The 27,180-nt window shown below is 41.2% G+C and overlaps 1 protein-coding gene and 1 long non-coding RNA gene across 5 annotated transcripts in view; one reads left to right on the top strand and one right to left on the bottom strand.

Annotated features, from left to right (window-relative positions):
- Positions 1 to 25,458, bottom strand: part of adamts10 (ADAM metallopeptidase with thrombospondin type 1 motif, 10) — a 56,479-nt gene extending 31,021 nt beyond the window's left edge. For all 4 annotated transcript variants that reach the window (XM_037771012.1, XM_037771015.1, XM_037771014.1 and 1 more), the window contains exons 1-8: positions 25,327 to 25,458; positions 19,012 to 19,398; positions 11,014 to 11,153; positions 10,698 to 10,907; positions 5,774 to 5,942; positions 5,123 to 5,325; positions 3,124 to 3,207; positions 316 to 461 (exon numbers count right to left, since the gene is read on the bottom strand). In XM_037771012.1, the coding sequence (XP_037626940.1) occupies positions 316 to 461; positions 3,124 to 3,207; positions 5,123 to 5,325; positions 5,774 to 5,942; positions 10,698 to 10,907; positions 11,014 to 11,153; positions 19,012 to 19,114 (1,055 nt within the window). In that variant the 5' untranslated portion in view covers positions 19,115 to 19,398; positions 25,327 to 25,458. The remainder of the gene's footprint in view (positions 1 to 315; positions 462 to 3,123; positions 3,208 to 5,122; positions 5,326 to 5,773; positions 5,943 to 10,697; positions 10,908 to 11,013; positions 11,154 to 19,011; positions 19,399 to 25,326) is intronic.
- Positions 12,260 to 20,591, top strand: LOC119488952. The gene is made up of 3 exons (XR_005207062.1): positions 12,260 to 12,367; positions 15,718 to 15,722; positions 20,246 to 20,591. It is a non-coding gene; the product is annotated as an uncharacterized LOC119488952 (long non-coding RNA).
- Positions 25,459 to 27,180: the final 1,722 nt, after the last annotated feature.

The raw sequence follows: 27,180 nt of genomic DNA, 5'->3' as shown, positions 1-27,180 counted from the left end.
CCGCGCTCTCTCACACAGTAGTAAACATTTTGGCTGCTCCAAAACGCCATGAAAAACATCTGCTTTTATGATCAATTTATTTTTAGAAATTCTGAATTTCATATTTTAGAAAACAGAATAGGGGCAATAGTCTAGAAACAAATGTTTTTCCATACTCTCTTTTCTTTTTTTCCATACTTATCCAGACCTGGAAATTACTAAAATCAAATTCCATACTTTTCCATACTGCGTATGGACCCTGATATGAAGAAAGCTGCAGAACACAGTTACAGTCTTTATTTCTCTGAGAAAGGTTTGTCTGTTTGTATTTCTGACCTGGTGATGAGCACAGCGGTGTCATGGTGAGCGATCCCGTTGTCTGGTATGGCGTTACCGTAGCTGCTCCGGTGCTGGATGTTTTTCTGCCACTTACAGAAGCTGTCTAGGGATTTCCCTGCATGGTGGTTGATCTCTAGTGTTGGCTGGAAGAGAGACAAAAGAGAAAATACAGAGTCAAAAGCAAGTTAGAAAAATAAACCTTAAAACACAAAAAAATGGAGGCTACAACTCCAGTGATTTAATATGTTTGCAAATATGGTTAATTCTTTAATATAAGGTGATTCCAGTGTCAACAAAGGGGAGATTTCCACAATCAGATGATAAGACCAACAATGCTATGATAACCCAGCTCCAGTCTTCCTGTATTGTAGTGTTTCAGGCTTGTTTTATGTTAGTCTTACTGTCATGTGAAAACAATGTATCTCCAAAATGTGAACTTTACATAAGCTAAGAAAAAAGTATTGTTTTTAGCTTTGTGACATTATCTTTTTTAGATAATCCAACGGGGTTTTAAATGTTAATTTAGCATAAGATGTATAGAAGTAGAAGTAAGAAGCATATTTGATCAGCTAGTCAGAATTTGCAAGTGATTGACAGCTACCACCGTTGAATGAACAGCCAATAGGAACGCTCTCTCTCTGAAATGACCTGTAATTGGCCAAAGTCTCCCGTCAGGAGAGAAGGTGCAGAAGTCTAGTTTTCTCTCAGAACACTTGAATTACAAAATGCTGAAAGGTTATTATGGCATTTTTGCCCAATGATGCCAAAACATTCTGCCTACTGCAGGTTTAATTCAAAATCAGCAAATTTGGAGATACATAGTTTACACTGGAGAACAACTTCATTACACTGTATGTCATGCATGGTGAGACAAGATTTGGATTCCAGGCATAAAAAGCTTAAGAAACCTCCCTCCATTCAATCAAAGAGGCGACTGTGGAGGCAGGATTAGAGTGAGGGCGCTTTCTAGTATTATGAGAGTGCAGAGAGGAGACGGAGAGGAGGGAGTGCTCTGCTGGCCACAGCTGGCGAGAACTCGTAACCCAGGAATGCATGTGGTGACATAACTAGTAATTGTCTCATCCCACAGTCCCTCATTTCTGGGCCCACTGCTGGCCTGATTTTATTTTCCAGGGGCAGCTTGCCGTTTTCAGACCTGGAAACCAGCAGCAGAACCACTCGCCGAGACTACTCTCGATCCGGTCCCGACCTCAACCTCAACGGTCCATGGAGAAAGAATAACAACACTAATACTGCCCACCGCTAATGATCCTAACATTTACTTCTTTATTCTGTCAGATGACGAACACATCCGAGCGGTAAATTATGGGGCTAATTTTGAGGCAGTATGAACCGTATGAATCATAAATGTTCCCTAATAAGACAGCTATGGAGGAAACCTCAAAGCCACACTGTAATACCCCTTCAATTCAGCATGATTCATCTCAGATTGCTAGAAGGTCAAACATTACGACGGAGCCGGCCGCACCGTCTCACCACATGCTGTTAATGGCGGGCTAATAAGGTCAGTTACTAGGTAGCCAGATGGCCCAGTCATCTCCTGTGCTATGCCGGTAAGGTCATGCACTTTTAATGAGCTGAACGCCTGCCTTGTGGTCAGGTGTGGATTCTAACTCTGTGCCCTTTGTGACCTCCGCTCACTCACTTATAACATACAACATGAGTCTACAGACGTGCTGACTGCTGTGTGAGGCTGTGCACAGCAATGCTGAAAATTTCAGTATGCTAACATGCTTACAATGGCAATGTTAAAATGCTGATGTTTAGTAGGCATACTGTGCATTCCAATACCCATACTACCGTACCATTTAGTATGCCAGAAAAAGATTTAGTATGTCAAATGCAGAATGCCAAAAATACCAGGATGTCCTACTACATCCGGTCACATTTGTCAGTATGCAAGCCAGCATGCTTTCTTGACCCACAATCCTCTGCACAGCATATATATGAGCAAGAAGGTCAAAGTTCAAGTCACAGTGTTATGACGAAGTAGTATGTCCTAAGTGTATGCGTACTGCATGCAACAGTATGTACTTTGTACTGACAGCTGCAGTATGTAGTTTTGAAAGTATTTAGTCATAAATCAAAGTATTGGACAAATTAAAGTTTTGTCACCAAAGTTGTTACAATTCTTCCTGGGGAGAACATGAATGTCTATACCATATCAATCCAGCAGTTGTTGATACATTTCAGACTGGACTTAAGAGGTGGACCAAACATTGCTACGCTGCTAGCATGGCTAGAAAATATTGGTCAAATGCCAGACCAGACCTCGAGGGATCTGGTGAATTAGGATCCTGATGGTGTTCTCTTGGGCCTTCGATTTGTATGGTTTTTGCCTCAGCGTCTAAATCTAACTTTAACCTTCTCTACACCCTGGATGTGCGTCATAGCAATGGTCAGAAAGGTCACTGTTCACCACAGTAACCAGCAGGACAGTCACAAAGCTGCTCTGTCTGACAGCAGGTACAAAACCCCCCTCATATCCTGACTTTTCCGCCTTTCCTCGCCCATATCCCTCTTCCTCGCTTCCCTACAGCCTCTCGTCTCTTTCATTACAGCCACCGTTTACAAGAACTCACGCAAAGAGTCCACCGGGATGGTGGAGGAAAAGACACTTAAGCCAATAATTTGATACAACAAGGAGCTCATAGATGCTGGTCAGGGAAGAGTTTTGTGCAGTCTGGACAGAGAGGTAATGAAGACAAGCACAAAGAGACACATTACAGAGAGGAGAGGAGGGGGTTGTACAACTTATTACAGTAGTTGACAAAGTTTATTTACCTGATCTTCCATGAGCAGGATGAGCCGTGTCACCACAATATTGACTGCGTTCCCCAGGCTAGAATCCTGGAACAGTTTGGCAACCTGACCTCCAGGGAAACAAGAAAAGACCAGTCTTAAAAACACCTGATACACCAGTTGAGCACATTACATTAGAGCTCAGATAACACAAGAAATAGACACAGGAGTTAACCATCACACATTAAGATTACAGCTTTCAAAGTTAACGCGATAATAACGCGTTAATGCAAATTAATTTTAACGCCACTAATATCTTTCAGAGGTTTTAGCGGGCTCAATTTTAAAGCTAAAGTGAAGTGAAGATACTGGCATCATATGAAACTACAAAACCAAAGTAATTGGTACCAACCATGTCATATTATCTTGTCGCGAAGGACGTTAAATAACGGTCCGAACTTGCACTAAATGTTGGCGCCGAAAAACCGTCATGGCCATTTTCAAAGGGGTGGAAATGCGTTCGATTGGTACCCACGAGTCTCCCCTTTACAGACATGCCCACTTTATGATAATCACATGCAATTTTGGGGCAAGTCATAGTCAAGTCAGCACACTGACACGCTGACAGCTGTTGTTGCCTGTTGGGCTGCAGTTTGTCATGTTATGATTTGAGCATATTTTTTATGCTAAATGCAGTACCTGTGAGGGTTTCTGGACAATATTTGTCATTGTTCTGTGATGTTAATTTATTTCCAATAATAAATATATAATGCATTGCATAAAGCAGCATATTTGCCCACTCCTATGTTGATAAGAGTATTAAATACTTGACAAATCTCCCTATAAGGTACATTTTGAACAGATAAAAAAAATGTGAGATTAATTTGTGATTAACTATGGACAATTATGCGATTAATCACGATTAAATATTTTAATATATATTATATATAATCGATTGACAGCAGTAATTAAGATGTGTAATGGCCTAATGTAATGTGTAATAAAAGCTCAGTCTTGAAAACGGATGAAAAACTACCATTACTTGTAAAGATTTCCTATTCAGAGACCAGCCCGGATGCATTGTCCGTGAATAGTAACAACTTTTGGTTCTACCCTCCAATTGTGACCGCCAGAAACTCTGAATTAATTTGTGTAGTGACGGCTACGTCAAGAGCAAACAGAAGTGTGTTAAGAAGGCATGCCTGTCCTGTTCCCCTACCTAGATTGATTTTAAGCTATAACCAAGTCTAGTCTGATAATCTTAAAAGAGCTGTAAAATCATTGCCAATGATTATTAAAGAGTTTAAAGCACCAACAGTGATAAAACTAAAACTAAAGCTGCACTTGTCATTAATGGTGTCTGGTGTAATTTGGCCCACTTTGCTCCACACCACTAAAGAGACGCTGCTGGTTTCTGTGACTCTGCAACACTCCGGAGGCAACCTGCTTTGTAACAATAGCAGCTAACCAACCTGTCATTAAATACATTCCTAACACATGTGTGTATAAGTTTAAAGTGATTAACTGTGTGTTAAAAGATCCCTAGTGACAAGAGGCAGTGCAGATGATGACATACAAACTAAGCCCGTCTGAATAAAACATGTGGCTTCCACTAGGAGAAATTAAAAAAGTTGTTTTTCTTTTTTGTCTCTAAGCATTATTCATGGAACTAAATTTGCCTAAATCTAATTTCTGTTAACTTAGTTTGGGTTTTACACACATACAGACACATAAATGTATAAACAAGTTCATGTCTAACTAATCCTTGGCATTAGAAAAGCACTGCAACCTAGACGTTTCTATTCTTTAATCTCTTCTAAGTTGTTTCTTGGTCGACTCCAGGCTTTCTTTTTTTGTTTTGTATGATACCAATTAACCAAAACACGATTGGCCATTGGATTGCTGCTGAAAGCTTAGAAAAGCTGAACTATTCAAAAACAAAACATCATCTTGGCATGAAGCTTTTCATAATTTGTATTCCTCAAGAATAACTCCAATGACTCACATTGTGCATGTACATCTTTTGTGTTGTGAAACTTACAATATTCATGACGGCCAGGATGTACTGCTCGATGTCCCTGCGACCATGGTAACCCACCATCATCTTGTCAGCTACCACCAGCGTCTCCACGTAGCGCTCCCGGCTAACTGAGCGCTTCAGAGGCAGCTGGCCGCGTCCGACGTGGTGGGGAGGCGTCTTCAGTGTTCGTTGCCACCATGACGCACCTTTCATCGGCTTCTCATCTGAGGGAGACCACACACACACACACACACGCTCACGTTTTGATGGCATATAGTGAGAGGAAACCGCGAAAAGCCGAGCAGCAGTTCAGCCAGTTTATACATTAAAAACAGAATCACTCACTGTACATTTGCCACGACTGGCCGAGACATTAATGATGATCTGATGCCTGAACACACTTTCCATGGATACAGAGCACGATGAAAGCATTACAAAGCTGGATGTTTTTTTTTACTTTAATTTGTCAAAATATGGTTTTCCGAACATACTTTTGCTTTTTCAGCAACGCCCTGCGACATAGACTCAGTCACACCCAATAACAACTGGGAACTCAGACACAACCACAATCTTCTGCTGCTGGCTGCTATGCAAATCAGTCTGGGCCTGTTTACTCCTCCAGTCTGGACCGAACGGCTGCTACTAAAAAGACCAGAATATCTCTCCTCTCACCAATGACTCCACAGGATTGGCCCTTGTACTGATGGCGGAGCGATGACCGCTTGTAAACCACATGGGGGCGCCCCTCTGCTCTCTCCCCCCTCTCCGTCCTGGTCTGGTTATCTGGTGAGACAAGGGGTTCAATCAGGTACTCCTCTCCCCCTGCAACAATCACCCCCTGCTGCAGAGAGACAGATACGTAGAGCAGAATAGAACAGAATAAAATAGAATATAGTAGAATAACAGGGATCATTGCTTTCATGGTACAAATATTACAAACGTCACATTACACGGATTGCCTGAATCTTTACTGCACATGTTAATAAATATAATAATTAAAACAGATCATCCCACTAAAATGAATCGCTTGTACTCTTCATATTGACAAAGAAGAATGAGCGATGAAGCAGGCAGGGTAAGTTAAGGTGAGTAGAGGCAGAGCTGAGTCTGAGGCCCTCTGAGGGATCCTGGTGCTAATGGGTCAGAAAACTGACAGCTAGAGAGACTTCATAACAACCTCTGAGCTTCCACTGCAGCGAATCTTGAGCTCAGTGTTTAGTGTTGTTGCAGTTTCTGCCCTCCATTTGTGATCACTGTCTAAACTAGTTTATTTTAGAGGCAGCACTTGTCAGTGTTGATCATCATATTTGGAAAAAGATTCAGTAGTTTACAGTCCGCAGTGAGCCTCTTGGCAAAAGCTTTTGTTCCACAGTAGCAAGAGTCACTGACTTTTGGTCATAATACCAAACAAATAAAGATAATAAAAAGCACTTACATAGAAATATACATTGAGACTGTATTGGCTTATGTTAATAGTACAATCTGCAATGTCCTTAAAACAAAGGTGCAGTGAACAACGACATGACAACAGACAAGAGAGATGATGAGGAAACAGAACCTAAAGACACAACGTAATAATAATTTGAGAAGTGAGTGGTTAGCTTTGCACTGCAGACTGTTAGAAATAAGATGTTATTTTGTCTGTGTGACAAAAATATTCTAATCATTTAATGCTGCAACTTCCACATCATGTAATGGCGTATGATTATTACATAAAAGAACAACATGTACTAACTAATAATAACTAATGACTGTAATAACAAAACAAGTGTCATAGATTGTAGTGCCCTGTCAAGTATTACACTATTAGATATTGAGATTTTTAAAGCAATAATATAACACAGGAGATGCCAAGTCATTTTAAAATTGAAATAGTAGGAATATTGTCTTTATCAATTTTCATTTTTATTGAACGACCAGCAATTTCTTATATTTATATAACATTTTCTCCTGTTTACAGTAGCATTTGTAATCTAATTCTCAGGTTACATTAGCTGATTAGCTCTTAGTGAGGAATAGAGCTGCATTGATTAATCAATTAATTAATTAGTTGTCAACTATTACATTAATCGCCAATTATTTTGATTAGGATGAATGAATGAATAATGAAAGATTAATCGGTTTGAGTAATTTATTTTATGAAATAAGTTAAAAATTCTCTGATTCCAGCTTCTTAAATGTGAATATTTTCTGGTTTCTTTACTCCTCTATGACAGTAAACTGAATATCTTTGAGCTGTGGACAAAACAAGACATTTGAGGACATCATCTCGGGCTTTGAGAAACACTGATTGACATTTTTCACAATTTTCTGACATTTTATAGACCAAACGACTAATCGATTAATCGAGAAAATAATCATCGGATTAATCGACAACGAAAATAACCGTTCGTTGCAGCCCTAGTGAGAAATAAATACATTCAACTCTTTTGGATAAATATGGATATAAAAGAACAATCATATGCCACATGTTGTTTTTAGGACTATGCTTATCTCAGACTATCCAACAACTGTTCAGTGACAACATTTTATAATTACAGATACTTTTATATGAAAGATAAAAGCCCAACATTGTCATCATATGGCTTTTTGTTCAGACTGACCCACTACAAACACTGTCCCCCTCACAGGGTCCTCTGTTGGACCCATCTGAGAGGAGGATCAGGACCCCACAGAACAAACACACACAGACAAACACACGTGAGAGCATGAAAGAGTGAATGGGAGCGAGACAAATGAGAGAGTGAGACAGAGAGCGATACACTAACACTTCCTTTGAATCTGCTCTGATGTGTTGGCCCCGGTCAGAGCGAGTGTCTCCCCTCGACTCACTGCGGCGGCCTTCAAAGTGCCTTTAATCCCATAATATAGTTAGTGATGCTCCCCTGGACACACCGCCCGCTCGCCGGTGAATGTGCTCATGCTGGTTTGACCAACAGTAATTACGTGTGCTGCTTATTAACGCTTTGTGAACACATCTAATCCTCAGCTGTGTATACTACTGTTATTGTGGAGCCTGCTGTTTGTAGTGAGAGGATACACAGATACACGGCGCTGTGAATGCAGGGAAATTATTTAAGCCAACAAAATGATGCATCACAATGAAGTGATCCGGTCCAGTGATTCAGAGGGGGGAACTAACTTTGATCTCTTAGTTTGGGGGCATTAACAAGCTGATGACTTAATGAGAGTGGGAAATAAATGAAATGGAATTGATGCTTTGACCACTTTGGAAAACTGATAAAATAGAGTGCAACAGGAATGAGTCTTAAAACCGGGAAATCAGTTAGCATTTTAGCACTTCCTGTTCCCTCGTCTGGAAGTCAATGGGTTTTTTTTAATGGGTTTTTAGTTAGATGCCTGAAATAAGGTCTGTGGTTAACACAAGCCTAAGAGATATTAACGTTTTCTTGTACAACATAAAATACGTCAATTAATACCCCAATTGTGAATTTTTAACCCTTCATGTGTCTGAAAAAAGACAGTTGCTATCAAGTGACAAAATGAGACTACTAAACGTCATCACGCCGACTCGTCCGTCTTTACAGCCTAGTTGTTTATACTAGAGCTCATGCGACTGTGGTTGTAGTTCCTTTATAGCCTGACGTTAGCTTTTTACTTCTGGCGATTGCATTTAAACTTCAAAAATCATAAAAGCGGTGTTCATTTGTGAAGATTATCTTGCTGAACAAAACATGCAAGCATCATAAACGTGTGTTTGCCGCAGAGCTTATTTTCTGCAATTATCCAAAACCCAATGGAAAAATCCCATTGATTTTTTGTCAAGGCAACCCAGGGTGATGCTAACTTCCTGGTTGACCTACAAAAATACGTCATCCATGGAGCACTCTATACAGAAGATTAAAGGTTCTCAGTTCAGATATTTTTCTCAAAGCACAGTTCAGTTAATAATCTCCTACATTTCCCGGTCTGCCTTTAAACAGCCCCAAGGGAGCATGCCAGAACTTGATGCATTGTGGGTTATAGGTAGAGTTTAAACTTCAAACAAAGTGCTGATGGTGCTGAACTGTCTAACTGCACCCCCTCACCCTTCCCACGCCGGAATAGGAGGGCTGCTTCAGACAAGTTTTGTAACTTTCTCCACACTTTCTTCACAGTCTCTCTATGATGACCACATTGTGGCCTTTTGAGGCAGGCATAAAAACGTTTGCTCATATGGCTTTGTTCGTTTCGTACATACTGATGCCACGTTCATGTTGTATGAGTTTCCAGCTCTTAAAAAGTGTTCACATCAAACTCTAAGTCGTAATTAAAACAGGGTAACTCAGATTTATGTGAAAGCTCTGATATATCCGATATGGGACTATATAATACGAAAGTGCCTGTAAACCAAACAAACATGGACGCCTCATGTCAGCCAAAGCCTATCTTTCAAGATAATTAAACCCAAATTTTAAGTATTTAGAGTATATTAATGTCAACGCACACACAACCAACTCTTGAACAGTCTTGAATGTGAAAATCTTTCCCAATCCGTCCCATATGACCTGTTGTGAATGTAGCACAAACCCTTAAACCTGCAGTAGGCAGAACGTTTTTGGCATCTTTGGGCAAAAATACCATAATTACTTTTCAGCATATTGTAATTCAAGTGTTCTGAGAGAAAACTAGACTTCTGCACCTCCTCATGGCTCTGTTTTCGGGCTTTAAAAAATCTAGCCCATGACGGGAGACTTTGGCCAATCACAGGTCATTTTAGAGAGAGAGCGTTCCTATTGGCTGTTCATTCAACGTAGGCAGCTGTCAATAACTCGCGAACTCCGATCAAACGGTCAAACTAGACAGCGCTGATCAAATATGAATCAATGTTCTGTTACTGTAATCTTATTTCTCGCCTCAAATGTTTTCAGAAACATCTTGTAGTGTACTGTTTAGCTGTAAAATGAGAAAATTTGCTCCGGCTGGTGGGCGGTGCTTGGTATTTCCTCGACTGATCTCAACATGGTTGCCGGGTCACAAACTTTCTCATTTTACAGCTAAACAGTACACTACAATTTAGGAGCACCGGAGGACACAGAAGCATATGATTTTTTCCGATTACCTGTCTCATGGTCGGGATATAGTTTTATACTGTTTTATAAAAACTTTTTTAATAATATTTGCTCCAATTCTACCTACTTTAGCTTTAAGAGAGCAATGGTGAAGTTTAATAATTGCTGGATTTCTTTTAGGTGCATTGTTTTTGCACCTAAAAGGTTGTATAAGTGATGTATCCCTAACTGTAAAATGTTGCTGCAAATGTGTCTAAAGTAGTTGCACTGGATATCGTCATAACATATCATCATGTCTTCTACATTCAGTTATCCGTAGGGATACACATATGAAAGAAAAAGAAATAAAGCACATTTTTGGGATGAATCCTTTAAGCCTAGGTTATTTCATTTCAGGTCATTTCTGAGGACCACACTGGTTGGTTTGGGCAAAGCTTAAAGCTGGCTTGAGTACTCAAGGTTTGTTAAAATGTCATGCTTTGATGTCCAAATCAAGCATTACTGATCCCTCATTTGCTGAGCCAGCGCCGCTGCTGCTGACCTCCCTCAGTGTATTAGATGTGGATTAGACTCGCAGGTCTTACCAGGCCGTTGCAGTTGCTCAGGGCCACTTTGCTGGAGTGCGGCTGGTCTTGGAGATGTCCTACATAGTGGCAGTGGGGAGAGTAAGGGTGACTCCAGGCTAATCGACCTTTCTTCCAGTACTCCACCCTGAACTGACGGGACAGCAGGCCTCCTTGCAGCGTGAGGTTCAGCAGGAAGTTGTTACGTGACGTGGACAGCTGGTAGAAGAGCTAAGAGATAGAAAAAGAGAGAGTTCAGTTTATAAATGCTCTTGGATCATAAAGTTCAAGTATATTAAGAGAGTAATTTAAAGATGTGTATAAATGTAACACGAACAGAGTCGGGCGGTCTGTCTTCAGTGCTGCGTCTTCTTCTTCTGTGGCGTTGCGGCGTTTCTGCGTCCAGCGTCTCACCATTAGGTCCTACACGTACTGGGATGGCAATCTCATACTGGCCTAGACTGGACAGGAAGGCAGCTAAAGGGAGAGAAATAAAGAAGGCATAACACCAAAATCAGAGTTTAACTTAATAAAGCCAAAATTCAGCTTAATCTAATTGACTCTAATTAAAAACAGTTGAGGATTTGGGAGTTGTTTATTTTGAATAACGCTATGGGGCTTTTTATTGAGAGAGTAACCCAGTTGGCAAAGAGAAACTTGCAGACTTTTTGGCCCATTACTGACAAGGTCCCTCCACTCCAAGAACCCCCCTTCCTCGTGAGGCCAAAGGGATGTTGCCATGGTTACCCTGAAACTGTATACTTCCTGTCTGTCCCAGTCTGTGCCGGGGCCTGGTGGAGATTTATTGTCCAAACACACACGGCTCCAAACAGCCAACGTCAGCTAACTAACGGGGAAAGGTCACCAGCAAATGAGCCCAGTTTTCATCAAACCTTTGGCCTCGGTTGGTGGAGTCGCAGCCCCTTCCCACACAGAGTAAATACCCAGGGATCAGAGTTCCCTGGTACAGACTTGGAGAGCTCTGTACCGGGAAAAAACACTCTTTAGGCAGCGGATAGGTCTGGCTTGAATAAACAGCAAGCACAATTACAAACGCTGCCTTCACATGGAACTCGTGAGGTTGTACTGTATTTTTGACGTGGGAAGTTTAGTAGAAAATATGCTCGGCGTTCAAGTGGTTTTAGTCCTTCATGAGAACAAAAGTGGACGGTGGCATGTTCCCTTTTCAAAAATGCGATTGACTCAGTGTTTTTAGCAGTTTAATTTCATGTTCAATTTTCTTCCCTCGGCATGTAGGTGCACAGCTATGCAGCGGGCGAAACACACTTTCTGTAAGGGTTCAAGAAAGAGAGACGAACTGTGAAGTTTTCAAACTGAAAACACAGACTCAATGATGGTTACATATCAGAAAAAGATGCAAATGCAATGCAAAGATTTAGAACAATGAGGTGTTGTTAATGCTATAGTGACAACGGTTCATAATAGTTCATATTAATCTCCACACCTGCTCCCAATTCCCTCATTAGCTTATCTTAAGACATTTGGTGCCTTCAGATGGGGTCGTGTTTACCGTGTTCATGAGAAGAGTTCATATGAACTCCCCCCTCTTGTGGTATACACAACACAAGTGGAAAGTTTCTGAACGCTCCAAGTTCACGAGTTGTGACGTGTTTGTTGACGTTGTCAGAAATGGCGGAGGCCTTGGCAGTTCATTTTTTGGTACATAATAAGTGGATATATTGTAATTATAGTAGTATATTGTTTTTCTTCATAATTTTGTTATAGGTTGAAGGAAAATGTTGCTATTCCCAACGGCCTCATCTTTTTTCTCTTTCATTATGCCTTTGCATTTCCTGCATTATGTTACCCACTTGCTAGCCTCTGTGGCTTCTAGTCGCCGACATTACGTTAACATTGCCGTTGCTTAGCAGCGGTGTTCTCACGACTTAACCACTTGAACGTAAAGCATATCGTGTACACGACTTCCCATCTAGTAAACACAAGCTCATGAGTTTCATTTGAAGGCACCAATTGTGCTATCCCTGCCGTAGCGTCCTAGCCTTTTTTAATGTCCTCCTGCCTGCTTGCTCTTTTGGACTTGGTTGCCTGTTCTGTTGTAAAACCTGCTTCTAGTAAATTTTGCCAGGTAACGTTAACGTTAGTATAGTTATCCAAGTTTTTCTAGGGTTGCAACTAGGTTTTTCTAATAAATGTATTTGTTGATTATATTAAATTATACATTATAAATTGGTTATATTTGATTGTTTACTCTGTTGAATGACAGAAAATTGCTAAAAAAAAGGCAAGTATTAATTTGATCCATTGTTTTAGCTTCAAGAAAACTAATGATTAGAGAACAAAAGATATGACTAAAAACATTTGAAAAAATAGGGCTGACATTTTTGTAAATGTCTTTTGGCTATGACACATCTTGTGAACTGGAGCCATCGGAAAATTTCCCCTTATTAAGTCAAGAAATTACAACAATGACTAGCTCAAACAGCAACCAAAAACCACAGCAGCAGTACAGACTTGTTCAAAAGCATCTCCATCCAAAGAGCTCTGAGCCGTTTCCCACAACACATGCATCCTGCTCTCACAAACCACAGCAGGTAATCAGGCAGGTGGTATTACCATTACCTTTACAGCACAGGAAAAGCTCCTGGAGAGAAAATGAAGGGAAGGTGTTAATGAAGTAGATATAACTCACCTCCAAGGAAGAAATTAACGAGACCTCACACAGAATAAACGTAAGATTAATGAAATCCAGTAAAATAAATTAGTTTTAACTAGAGCGGAAGTGTTTAATGACTTTAATGACTTTTAATAAGATGGATGACGAATACCTTTAGAGTTCTTACATCTGCTTTCTATAAAAATACCTGTTTCACCCATTAATATATACTGTATGCTGTTACTCTGCATGCATTACAATTATTCCTGCCCTGTCTTGTCTAGTCAACCCTGAGAGAATAAACTAGTACACATACAGTATTTGATATTTTATTTTTTAAGAGGTAGCAAATTGAGCCATCTGTGCAAAATATGTTCATCGACTAATTCCGCATTTGAAAATGTTAAGTAGACATCAAAGCAAACTGACACTGGAAATATTCTTGCTAAATATAACAGGAGGCCCTCCCTGGCTAAAAGGTTTTCATACAGAAGCGTCTGTGCTGATAAATACACCCTTCCACCCATGAGCAGGGCATCACCCTGGTTTCTGTTATCACCAAATAAAAATAGTGGAAGGAAATACTCTGGATGGAAAACTGTCCCTCCCTCCATCCCAGACACACCTTTATGGCACCTCAGGCAAAACGCTGCTTTGCCTCGTTTGAAACAAACTACTGCAAGAGGAGGAAGAATCTGTAATTATTCAGTATTAACGATGTGAGAGGGAAATGGTGGGAAAAGGGTTCGCCATTAGATCTTGTTAGTATTTCTGTGCCTCGCCTGTCTTTCTTCTGTATGCAGACTGGGTGGCAAACACAGGGAAGGGATACATGCACATATATGGCCAAATGTATGTAGACAGCCATGTCCAAATACTTTTGTGTTCAGGTGACGATGTGGCTGTACCTTCAACGTTTTCAATTTAACCTCTTTAGTTCTTTTCTTTAAATTAATCCTATAATTATTTATCGTATTAATATTCTTGCATTTCCAAAGACTGTGGCGCACATGACTAGACAACTTAAAAGTACTTAATACTCACTGTGACTAAAAGAAAGTTGGACTCTGACCAATCTTGCTTATGCTACTAAGCCATACTATGGAAGACCAAGGTGAGGACTGTGCTACGCAAAATCCAATTTCAAACAATAGCGTACTCCCAACTTTGTTTGGGGAAGACCCTTAACAATGACAATGTCCCCGTGCACAAAGCCAGGTTCATACAGAAATGTTTTTCACATTCAATTGGCCTTCACAGACCCTGACCTCAACCCCATTCAACACCTTTGGGGTGACCTCGAACACCGACTGTGAGCCAGGCCAATTAACCCAACATAAGTGGCTGAATGAGAACACATCTCTGCAGCCAGGTTACAAAATCTTATCATCAAACATATCATCACCTAATACAGATATTATGGTGCACTTGTTGCCTATTTACCATAGACTGTACATAAGAAGTGGACGTAGTCACCGCCGTCGCAATCTTGGTTTTTGGCCGTCGCCATCTCGTTTTTTGCAACCAGAAGTGACACGTAAGGGTGGAGCTCAAGCCCCCAAGAAGAGCATCGGGCTGTGAAGCAAATTTTCATGGTGGCCATATGGTGGTACTACAACTTCCGTGTCCGTCAAGTGATGCCATTGGGCCCAAAAAGACTTTTTCCCATAGACTTACATTGGGAGAGAGACGTCTGTAAATCAGTGGATAATTTTTTTTTTAAGTAAATCAACTTCCCATTATGAACAATCTAATAGTCCTTATTTAAATCATTAGGTCCTAAAAGTTGTAAAATGCACTAATAGCTGAATCCAGAGTTATTTTCCTTCCTCCGTTCATGTGAATGAGCCCCAGATCGAGGCTGGAACAACGCTACTGCGCCTACTTTATGGGCCCAATGAATGCTGAAGATCGCCGGTTGATACGGGTACTTTAGCACTCCGCAGTCGAGCCATTCATGCACCACTGAGCAACTGTCATAGGAATGAACAGGAGCCTGCCTCCACTGTATCCAGTTCTCTTTATACATCCATGGTGGAGCTATGTACAACCGAATGCTGAATAAGACATTTTTAGGCGACCAAAATGTTACAACTAACTTTCATGAACTGAAAACTGTAAAAGGGTTAAAGTTGTAAGACGAAAACAGACGACTCCCAGACCCGACAATGCTGTGGTAGCGACCTGTCAATCACAAGGTAGCAAACAACTCCTTTTACATTACACGCCGTTATCTGATCCATTGTTAATATATAAATACTAAGTAATGCAGCATTATAGACCGAACTGTCTGTACCTGTGGAAAAGTCTCTGAGGGAATGAGCCACGTCAGGGTTTGAGGGGTGGGTTATTTAAAGGAAGCAGCGTGGCAGACTATTGGAGACAGATGGCCGTGAGAGGTCAGAGGTTAAGTTTAGGAAATACACAATCACAGCCTTGTTCAGGGTGACGAGACACGGACACTCAAGGATTTTATGTCTTTGCCTTCAGGGGGATTTCAGTCGCTCCAGCTTCAGTGTGTATGTGAGAGAGACTGTGTGGTGAGAGGTGAAGGGGGCGGGCACGTGGCGGTGCCACAGCTACATGATTTGTGGAAGCAGAGTTCAAGTTCAGCAGCCCAGACCTGCAGGCCGGGAGTGTGCCTCAGCCAGTCAGACAGCAGGGTCAGACCTGAAACATTTCCTACAGCTCAGTTCATGCTAACTTTTTCCTCATCTGAGCACTGTTCATGTGAATTATAATTAAAAACAATTACAGTAACTATGGAACACATGGTAATCCTTAAATTACAATTAAAGTACAAATGAAATACAACTTAAAAAAGGGTATTTATTCTGAATTTCTAAACATGGGTAGCATTGTGAAGGTCTTTTTTTACTGAAATGAAAAACAGATTCCACTCTGGGCGCCTCAACCATAAAATACATGAAAGTACTCTTGCTCTCAAGAGACTGAAAATAATTAAAGCAACCCATAGTAAAAAGCCAGGATCACAGACAATAAACCAATTATGTTTTCCCACTATTTATAAGGACCTCAATAAGGTCTGTGCTGTTAATAATGTGTTTAATTCTAACGCTTTTCACATTGAATGTTTCATTGGTTTGCATTGTTATGCAACCCCTGCTCTAACACTAGGGTGGCTGACTTTGCTGTTTTTTGGTGGGAAAACATGAACACATGTTTCTATAACAACTATAGGATTACTATACCGTAATTATAGAACTGCAATAGGATTATACTGTAACTTTATAGTAGATGTTGTGGCTATTTGTCGGAAAAATCTAAATCAAGCTTCAATCAAAGGGCCACTAACAATACCATGGGTATGTGGTTTACGCAGGCAAGAGAGTCCATTGTCCAAGCAAAATGTATGTGTTTCGGATGACTTATTTATCCAAAAAAAGCAAGCATACAAAGCACAAAGAAAACATGAATGTCTCTGCCTGTCTTGTTCGCGTAAAAACCATAAGCCCACCCAGGTGTATGCTGGTCCTACCTGCCTACCTACCTATATAACCACAAGTGCCCACAGTTTTACTCAATTCATAAACAAAAGAAAACAAAATACTAATTACGAAGAAAACAATTAAACTAAACAAATACTAGCAAAAGAAAACACTATCAAATAAAGTAAACATCTAGAATAATAAATCAAACAATACTACTTATTATTACTGAAAAAACAACTAAATAATAACAACAAATAAATAGCTCCTACAGTAGATATGATGTAGACGTCTTAAGATCAGCTTTTCTCTGCCTCAGAAACACTTGATTGAACATGATTGAGTCTAAGTTGTTGCATGAACTCTGTTTAAAGTTGTTGTAGTTAGGGCTAGGTATCACACCTCACAACTTTTTTGGTACTGACCTAAATGTGTCTGAAGCACCGAGTTTCAAAAACTGTCAACTACCGAAAACTGGCATTAAAAGTCTTCTTAAACTTGTTCTTTGAGTCCCTGATTGAAATCAGTATTTTGCCTGTTTTAGACTATTTTATTTAGGCAAAATTCCTGAATGGCTGCTTGTGATAAGACAGCATTGGCTTCTTTTGGTACAATACTGTCTGACGATATAAATGAATCCACCATTAGAGCTTTTGCCATACCATTTATACTGTAGTACCTACCTATCCCTTAAATATCTCTGGTTGCATGAGGCCATTGTGGACAATGATCCAAATCAATTAACAGGATTCCTTTATGGCTACAATTAGATGTGTATTAGATTTTCGCATTACTTATGATGACTTATGATTTGTCAGGTATTTACTTTGCTGTATATACAGTATATATATACCTGTAGCTCAACTCAAGCAGTCTGATTGTTTCAGAACCGTGATTTTAAAAACCACACACTACTGCTATGACGTATAATTCTTTTACACTTTCAGTATCACTCTGTGTCTGAGAAAAAAAACGTAATGTGTTGTCATGGTTGCTTAGCGACAGGGTCACTGGGGGATCATTTCTGCCAACACAGAACAAGTTACAAATAGAAAGTAACAAAGTAAGCTGCCAAAAGCCGACACAAAATGGATACATGTAAGCTTAACTTCTATGGAGGAGTGGATTGAGCAAGGTCATGTCAAGAAGGTAACTCACAGCTGTCGGACAGTTTGGGGCCATCGGTGACCGTCGGCTCTAGTCTGCCCGTGCCGCAGGCTTTTCAGTCAATTCAGCACGTTAAAATCGGTTAAAAGTCGGTGAGAGAAATCACTCTGATTGGCGATTCAGTTTAAACAAATCAGTGCACAAGAAGTTAAACGTGAGGAAAGCAAGCTAACGAGTAAAGTCAAGAGGAAAAACACAGAAGGTTCTTCTCATTTTTCATCTTCATCTCATCTGATCATTCCAATATACATCTATTTTCACAGCGACATGGGCGTCTGGAATGAAGCTAAGTGGTGAGTGAGAGTGGTGTGAAAATGGTCGTCAGACGCCACTTTGTTTCATGTACGTATCATGACAACGTCTTGTATGTCCGCCGTCCTCTGTCTTCCGGTTTCCCTTTTTGAATGATGAATACAGACTATCACGACCTGCTGGTGTGGAGTTATTTCATCTCACGCAAGCGCTGAGCGTACGTGAGTTGGCCGTTGGTTGTAGTCTTTACTGTGTGTTCGAGTGCAACTTGTCGGCCAAAACAAAGGCGACGGGAGGCGACACAACAGGTGGCCTTCATCGCCACTAGTTCTCGGATGTCGGGTTAGTGTGTCTGGGCCTTTAGGCATTGTTGTTGAATAGTTACGGTTAGGATAGATCGTCGGCCAACGAGTCTTGCTAGAGTTTTAGAAAGTTTATGCCAGATTTCGCAATTTGCAAATTACCTTCTAGACACGACCATTGAGCAGTTCCCATCTCCAGAAAAACATCCACCTGCTAAACGACTTGCAGCACTACATAAAGAAGAGGTTTGACAATGTTGCCCAGAATATACAAGAAAGCAGGAACGCAGATAATGAAATGAATATAACGCTAGCCTGTCATTGAAAAAGAAATATGCTAGCTGCTACTGTTCTCCCATAGCAACCACCTTGGTATGTGCAGGCAGGAAGGCCTATTTCATTGTGAACATGATTATTTATTAATAAAAAACTATTTCAATTTGAATGTGTCTATAACTTTCATATTACCATGACCGTTTTATAAAAGAAATATCACAGCTACGGGGTGTTAATATATCGCCTCATCTCACCTTGTGACTGGGCGAACTCATCTCTGTGACCTCCTTCGACCTCTGTGGCAACCATGACGACGATGACAGTGCAGACCAGACCAGTCCTCCATAGCGTTTCCATGGTTACTACAGTAGTTGCTATAGTAACAGAATTCAGTGCAGTGGTCCCCGGGCCTCTGTCCCAACATGTCTTCTGCCCTCTCGGATGCCCCGTTGCCTAGCAGTGGGACAGCTCAGCGCTCTGTTGGGCCATGGCTGCAGGAAGATCTGTGGGTTCAGTACGACATAGCAGCCTCTACAGTGTGTTGATGGTTCCTGAACGAGTCCTCATAGGAGTAGAAAAAACCTGGACGGATCTCCAGAGGGGCTCAGCAGCAGTGGCAGGTTACACTCCTATCCGTAGCCCTGCAGAAGAGAAATTGTTCAGTGAGGAAGAGGAAGGCCAGCAAAGGGAGTGAAAAGGGAGGGGAGAGACAGATTTAGGCTCAAAAAGGGAGGAACAAGGGAGACATAGTGAAACACAGACTAAAAGAGAGAGAGAGAGCATGAGATCCCATTGACCCATGCAGTTCCCAGTCTAACAAGACAAATCTACCCAGTTCATTTTCAACGTCCAGTGAAGGACCGCCCAGTCCCGCATTGTTCCTTCAGCTAATCAATCTTGGCTTTGGCGAAGGGCAAACACCCTGTCCTTCACTCTGATGACCAGAGACAACAGCAGGTCCCAACCTGGGGCCCCTGAGGCCCCGCTCTTTAAGCTGCCTGCCCACCGGAAAGAGTTCAAACACAAAGGAAGCCATTGATCTTGTAAAAAGCTGCGCTTAATGCCCAAACAGGGCTTGAAGTGGGTATTATGTCAGAGGCTCTGGGGGTAAAATGAGCCAATTTGAGAGGAGCAGCAGGTTGCCATCACTGCTATGCTGGCTGACTGTGGTGGTTGGTTGTATGGCTGAGTGACTTGCTGGCTGGCTGCCTGACTGTACAGCTTACTAATTGGCTGACGTCCTGGCTTGCAGATGGATGGTACGAGTGCCTATATGAAGTTTGTTTACATCTGAGACAAAGGGTAGAGTACTGTGATAATTATAGCTTGACCGATACTGGGTTTTTGAGGGTGATATTGATATTTATTTGTTTTCAGTTTTTAAAATCCGATCATATATTGGTTGATAGTCACTGATCATTGATTTAACATATACTTATAAAAAAAATTGCCGATATGAATCCCTTATATATATATATGTTTTTAAAGAGGACCTATTATGATAATTTTCAGGTGCATACTTGCATTTTGGGTTTCTATCAGAACATCTTAACATGCTTCAATGTAAAAAAAAAACGCTTTACTTTTCTCATACCGGCTGTGCTGCAGCACCTCTTTTCATCCTCTGTCTAAACAAACAGGCTTATTTTTGCAACTAGAGGAGTCGCCCCCTGCTGGCTATTTCAAAGAATGCAATTTTAAGGCACTTCCTCATTGGCATCACTTCTCTGACCCTGGAGTTGCCCACTGGTAACTACACACAACCACGCCAACAAACAGCAAGGATTGGTGTGACATGGTCGCAGCGTTGTGTATGAACTGAAGTCTTTGGATGTTTTGCCTGCTGAGACCAGAAAACGGTGCATTACAATAATCAAGTCTGCTACATAAATGTTTATGTTGAACGAAACAGGACTTTAGTCACCTGGGCATTGAAATACAGGTCAAAAATTAAACCTAAACTACAGGCTTCTTGTTAGAGGAGGCAACCAGACAAATTCTGATTTGTCAGTCAATTGCAGGAAACTATTGGACATCCAGTTCTTAATTTCAGCAAGGCAAGACATAAAACAGGACACATCTGTGGGACCTGGCTTTGTCCTGACATACAGTTGCATGTCATCTGCATATTACTTCACAATTCCAGTGAAATCCAATGTTTTTCTCCTTCAGCAGACGTTAATTACGGTTTCCATTTCCAGAAATAACAGGGAGAAGATTGTTCTTTCCTTTTTTAACTGCTGAATAGAAAGTGAAGTTTGTATGACAGCACTCAATGATCATTTGGAGGCAACAGTTCAACCAGCCAGACGTCACAGATTAAAATCTTGGGTCCTTTGTTCATTTTCCACACTACTAATTTAACTGTCCTGGCTTTACATAAACCCCAAGTTCCTAATTGAGCACTATTCCGTTTCTTACTTATAGACCAACATAAGAAAGAGTCTGCTTTATAATAACAATGGAAAATGACTTCCTCAGACCCACAGTACCCATTACAAAAACAGACCAGAGCCAGGATCAGGAGTCACATTTTCATGGGTGCCCTTCTCTTTGACTTGAGTTTCCTGGCTATGGATTGCAGTGTCAGCTAAAAAAACCCAACCCATGCTATTCTCCAGTAAAGTCTGCCCACCCAGTTCACTCTTGCCCCAGCCTCCCCTCCCCTCCATCCCTCCCTCAGTGCCGTCTGGGGAGAGAAGAGCGAGCGGAGACGCCACACTGGCCCAGATGGCTGGCGGCTAACCAACTGCAGCCAAAGGTAATCGGAAGCAGATGGGAAACCTTTTGGTGACGAGAGCAGGGGGAACAAGTTGCCTTCTGAAAAGAGGAGGAAAAAGAGCGAGCGCAAAGCCCGAGGGGAATGAAAGAGAGACAGCAGAGTGTAAGCTGTTTGAGCCAGCTGGGAGAGCCATTCTTGAGTGTTAATACCTTGAACTGAGTGTGGAGGAATGAGTTGAAAAGAGCCCTAATGTGCCTCTTATTTCATGTCAAACAGCAATGGGAAGGTACAGTAAAAGGAGAGCTTGCTTAAAAAACACTAAGGGGTCTTTGTACTGTTGCAGCTTCCCTCATACGTGGAACAACTGAAAGTCTTTCTCTCTTCCCCTCCCTCAGGCTTTCTCCCAGTCATTTCCTGCACAAGCCAAACTCCCCTCCATTTTCATTACTTCTTCTGCTCCCACTCTCGATTTATTGTGGGGTTATTAAACTTGCAGCTTGATATCAAGTGCTTTTCATTACCACTAACTCTCCTTTTGTTTATTTAAACAAGAGAAAGAGGGGGAGACCGGACCCCCCAGTGTTGTCCCTTGGTGCTTTTTAAGTAAAGCTGCTTAAAAAGATTTGTGGACTGCCTTCAAAAGATCCCCACAACAACATACATGCACTGCCTTCTTGGTAAATTATTGCTCCATTATAAAACCGCACAGAAATGCAGCTAAATTAAGAGGAAAGCTGTCTCACAGAGGTGACGGTGTCGTACATCTTCCGCGGTCTGTTGTGCAAAACTTTCCCTCTGGGCTGTATCACTTTTGAGCGAAAATAAAAAATGTATGTTTGTCAGCAGGCCAAGCGAGCACATACGCTGACTCTCCCCTCAGTGTTTTGCTTGGATTAGCTGCGAATATCGAGCATATAGCTGCAATCACGGCCAAGAGAGAAAGTGGTCCGAGCTGCAGACAGGCCACACAATTTCCAACGCAATCACAATTTGCAAAAGAGAAAAGAAGGAGGGGAGAAGAAAAGGGTCGTTGTTAACAAGAGAAAGAAAAGTTGGACCGCTCGGGATAATTAGGTGGGAATTTAAGGGTGGGCCAAATTTACATTGTAATCAAGCCAGTGGATCCAGTTTTGACACGTCATTTTTTCATCTTGTCATCCTGGTGCTTTTAATGTGGTGTAAGGGATGTACAGTGAGTTTTTTTTTCTTTTTAAGAAGACTAGAGCTAACTATGCTGTCCTTGTCTTTAACTGTTGCCAGGGAGAGTGGAGCTATCCGAAAACTAGCACACTAATCAAAGCCATATGACCGGCTCAAAGTAAAGTCTGTGTGGAGCGAACAGATGCTAAGTGTCCCTCAGCTTAGCTTCAAGTCTAGCACTCCCCCCACTCACACTCACACACACACACACACACGCACACACACACACACACACACACACACACACACACACTGTTTCCACTTTGATCAGGGAGTAGCTCATGAATCAGCTTTAGGTTCAGTTTATTATTTCATTAAACCGGCGGTGCGGCTTCTCATTTCTAATAAGACCATGAGGCTGTGGGATCAAATGAGACGAATGTCACAAGTCAGATGCAGCGTTTCAGTCTGCCTCAGCAGCAATTATTACTCCCTCTAGAAGTCTAGCTTCACACAGATGAAACCCTGAACAGGTGATAGAAATAATACAAAGAACTGGGGGATATTTCTCAGACTAAACCCTCAGTCTCTCTCTGTGTCTGGTACAAAGACAGAAAGAGAAAGAGGCAGGCATTCCTTTCTCAATTTCCCCAAATAAACAGTGTGCAGATGAAAAGTGGGAACATAAACAGGCCGGAGAACCTCGGATGTGCTCCCCTAACTCTGAAAATGTGCCTCTCGAGTCTGAAACAATATTTAGTGAGAACGAGAGCTGACTCGACACGAAGTGAGTCAGCCAGCGGCAGCACTGGGAACACAGCACAGATGGTAGTGGAAGGTTTTTCTCTTTCTGTCTTTTATCATATTCATTTCTGCATAGTTTTTATCTTCTTTATGACTGCCAACAGTCCAATACACCAAAATATACTCAGTTTAATGTCACATAAGACAAAGAAAAGCAGCAAATCCTCACGGTTCAGAAGATTAATCATGAATGTTTGACCTTTTTTGCTTGTCAAAATAGCTGCCAATTATGGTCTTTCAATCGACAAACTGATCATCAAGCGTTTAGAGACTAGTACCTAAATTGGGGTGCAAAAAATGTTTTACATAGCATTCATGTGGTGCATGAAGGCCAGTAAATGTTTGTGTGTTGGGGAAGAGGTACGCATTAGGGATGCAATGATCCAATAGGGGGTATTGGTATTCCCGCCGTTACTGACTTTAGTAAAGTTAGCAGCCATGATGTGACTGATCAATATTAAATACAGTGTCTTTATTACTTTTATAATGAAATTCAGTGTTTCAGTGCTGTTATCAGAAATCATAAACTCATGGTGGGCTGCCAACTTTTTAAAGAGGACCTATTACACTTATTTTCAGGTGCATACTTGTATTTTGGGTTTCTACTAGAACGGTCTGCTCTGATTGGTCAGCTGGCTCACGGTTGTGATTGGTTAACCGAACCAAACTCTTCTGACTCCACTCCAGCTCCTCTCTAACTAGCTTTGTTTGAGGGCATGCCCATCTAGCCTTTATGCAAATGTATTACTTGGTGACATCACCACGTTACGGAAGAAAAGGCGGGACTTCAAGCAAGGTGTTTACGGCGGTTCAGGAGCAGCGTTTCTGTGGGGGAGAGGAACTCCCTTTGGTGTGGACTTTATAGCTTTGCAGACCTTTTACATGCACAAAAAACGATATAACACGCTAAAGGAAAGGGGAAAAGCACACAATCATAATAGGACCTCTTTAATGCCATAGTAGCACCTCATCTTGCCAAAGATTATCCCAATGAGTTCCACACAGAGGTTAACAGAATTTAAATTTGGGGGGGAAACGCACACAATATCGTATTGTTTAGTTGAGGTATCAGAAGGAAAAATTGGATCATGCATCTCTAGTCTGCACGTGTGTGGTTTGGCTGATTGTGGAAATCCAAAAACCTGAGAAACTACTAACCTCATAATATGTCTGCAGAATGTGCAAAACTACAAATCCATGACACAAATTATAGTATCTGGGGGAAAAAAATGATATGTTAATTCTACCCCAAAAAATAAACAAAACAGAATGATGCTAGAGAAAGATCAATAACTCAACTAAGAGGCACAAACCTGCAGATATCTGCAACGTCAGCCTGATCAAATGACTCATTTTCTGCTGTTCATTCACAGGTTTTTGCATCCATGTGTGCACACAAGTCCTATACAGCCACTTACTGTACATCATCTGTGTCACACCAGAGAATCTAAACTTTGAACATTTTGAAGGTATCAACTCATCAGATCCTATGACATGTTTACACACTACACATTATAGTCTTGTGTGTAGAGTTACTGCAGAGTTGTTTTATATCAATGGGAAGCTCCATGTTGCTCACAAGGCCACCCTTCACCTGATGTCTGCTGTCGGCCACATCATCCATTCACCGGCCACGCACACACACACACACACACACACACACACACACACACACACACACAGTATGCAAACTATTTATTAAGACAACATGAAGTCCACAGAGATGCATGATCATGACTCTTCAATACCACAATGAAAAAGCTGAAAGACTAAAGAGCGACACTCTGATGAGTCTGCAGAGATACTTTTGGAGAGCAGCCTCTTGCCAGCATCATGTCATGACCGTTTTCCTCCACAGTTGTGCATGTAAACGCAGAGAGTGTGAGCCGGCTTGTTGTCTTACCTTCCCGGTGTCCCCTTGCAGAAGTCCCCTCACAGTGAGTCTATGTCCTCGGTCCTCCGCAGCGGAGCGGACAGGAGGCGGCGCCGGCGGCTGACTGACTGAGGAGAGGAGACTTCTTCTTCCACTTCCAGGAGCAGAAGAGAGACTCAGTCTGAGGTCAAGACACCCACACTGAGGTTACTACACATCCGCTTACTACCTGCAAAATAAAAGCCGTTTTTCACTGAAAGGGTCAAATAAAGAGCTGAATTGAGGGTTGAAGCTGCAGTGGGTAGAAATGGAGCAAATATGATTACAAAAGTTATTTTTAATGAAATGTTAGATTTTATAATCTCCATCAGTTTATACGGTCTTGGTGTGAATGGAAAGTGTGTTGATGGGGAAAGTTTTCATCATTATTGAAGTTAAAGGTCCAAGATATTCCCTGTTGTGCTGAAATGACTAGAGATTTAACTGAATAGTTACAGAAAATGAACTTAAGATAAACTATTTTGATAATTGATTTATCGTCTAAGTCATTTATATAAGTCTTATATACTGTATGAATGGAAAAGCACACACTTGACGGAACCTCAACAGTTTGACATCTGTCTGTAAGAGTCAAATAACTTTCTGTATTTAAGACCTCGTGTTGTCAAAAGTGTAAAAAATGAGTGAAAACCTCAGCTTCCTGGCTACAAACCTGTGATGCTGCCCACATCAACAGCGGACAACCGAGCAGAAACACATAATTGCCACAAGACACAAGACCCACCACAACAAAGACCTGCAGCCCCGACGATGTGGACAGACGGATACCTCACAGACAAGCTGTGACATCACAACAATGCATAAGTACTTCATAAACTACACCTATTTGTGTGGCGTTTCTTTATTCAATATAGTTCATTTTAGGTGAGACTAAATGTACTTTACATGGGTTTTTGTTTGCACTTCCAACACTAATGTTGTTTAATTGATTAGTTACAGGAAACAGACTATTTAACAGCAGTGGGTAGAATTGTAGCAAATATGATTAAAACAAGTTATTTTTATAAAGCGTCACTATATCCTGACAGTAGTGCATGAGACAGTTAATCTGAAAAAATAAATCATGTGCCTCTGTGTCCTCCGGTGCTCCTAATGGCATCTGCAAGATTTCACAGACCGGAAGAAAACAACCAATCAGAGCTGATCTGGAGCCTGCCGTCTCTGAGCAGCTGTCAATCACTCGGATCAAACGGTCAAACTAGGCAGCGCTGATCAAATATGAATCAATATTATGTTACTGTATTTCTCGCCTCAAATCTTGTAGTGTACTGTTTAGCTGCAAAATGAGAAAGTTCGTGACCCGGCCGAGATCAGTTGAGGAAATACCAAGCACCGCCCACCAGCCGGATCATATTTTATAATTTTACAGCTAAACAGTACACTACAAGATGTTTCTGAAAACATTTGAGGCGAAAAATAGGCATTGCAGTAACAGAATATTGATTCATATTTGATCAGCTGCCTAGTTTGAGTTCACGAGTGATTGACAGTTTCCTCCGTTGAATGAGCCAATAGGAACGCTCTCTCTCTGAAATGACCTGTGATTGGCCAAAGTCTCACATCACAGGCTAGATTTTTTTAAAGTCTGAAACCAGAGCCATGACTAGGTGCAGAAGTCTGGTTTTCTTCCAGAACACTTGAATTACAATATGCTGAAAGGTTATTATGGAGTTTTTTCCCAATGATGCCAAAACCATTGTACCTACTGCAGGTTTATTGTGTGTTTTGCTGCCCAACTCTGTGCATTTTTCATATTAGGCTAAAAGTAGCCTATTCTACTTTATTTAAATCTCCATGTGTGTATCACTGATGCAGATAATACAA

The sequence above is a fragment of the Sebastes umbrosus genome, chromosome 5, assembly GCF_015220745.1.
Source record: "Sebastes umbrosus isolate fSebUmb1 chromosome 5, fSebUmb1.pri, whole genome shotgun sequence".
NCBI lineage: Eukaryota > Metazoa > Chordata > Actinopteri > Perciformes > Sebastidae > Sebastes > Sebastes umbrosus.
Note: the sequence above shows the minus strand (reverse complement) of the source record. Positions and strands in the feature narration are given on the sequence as shown.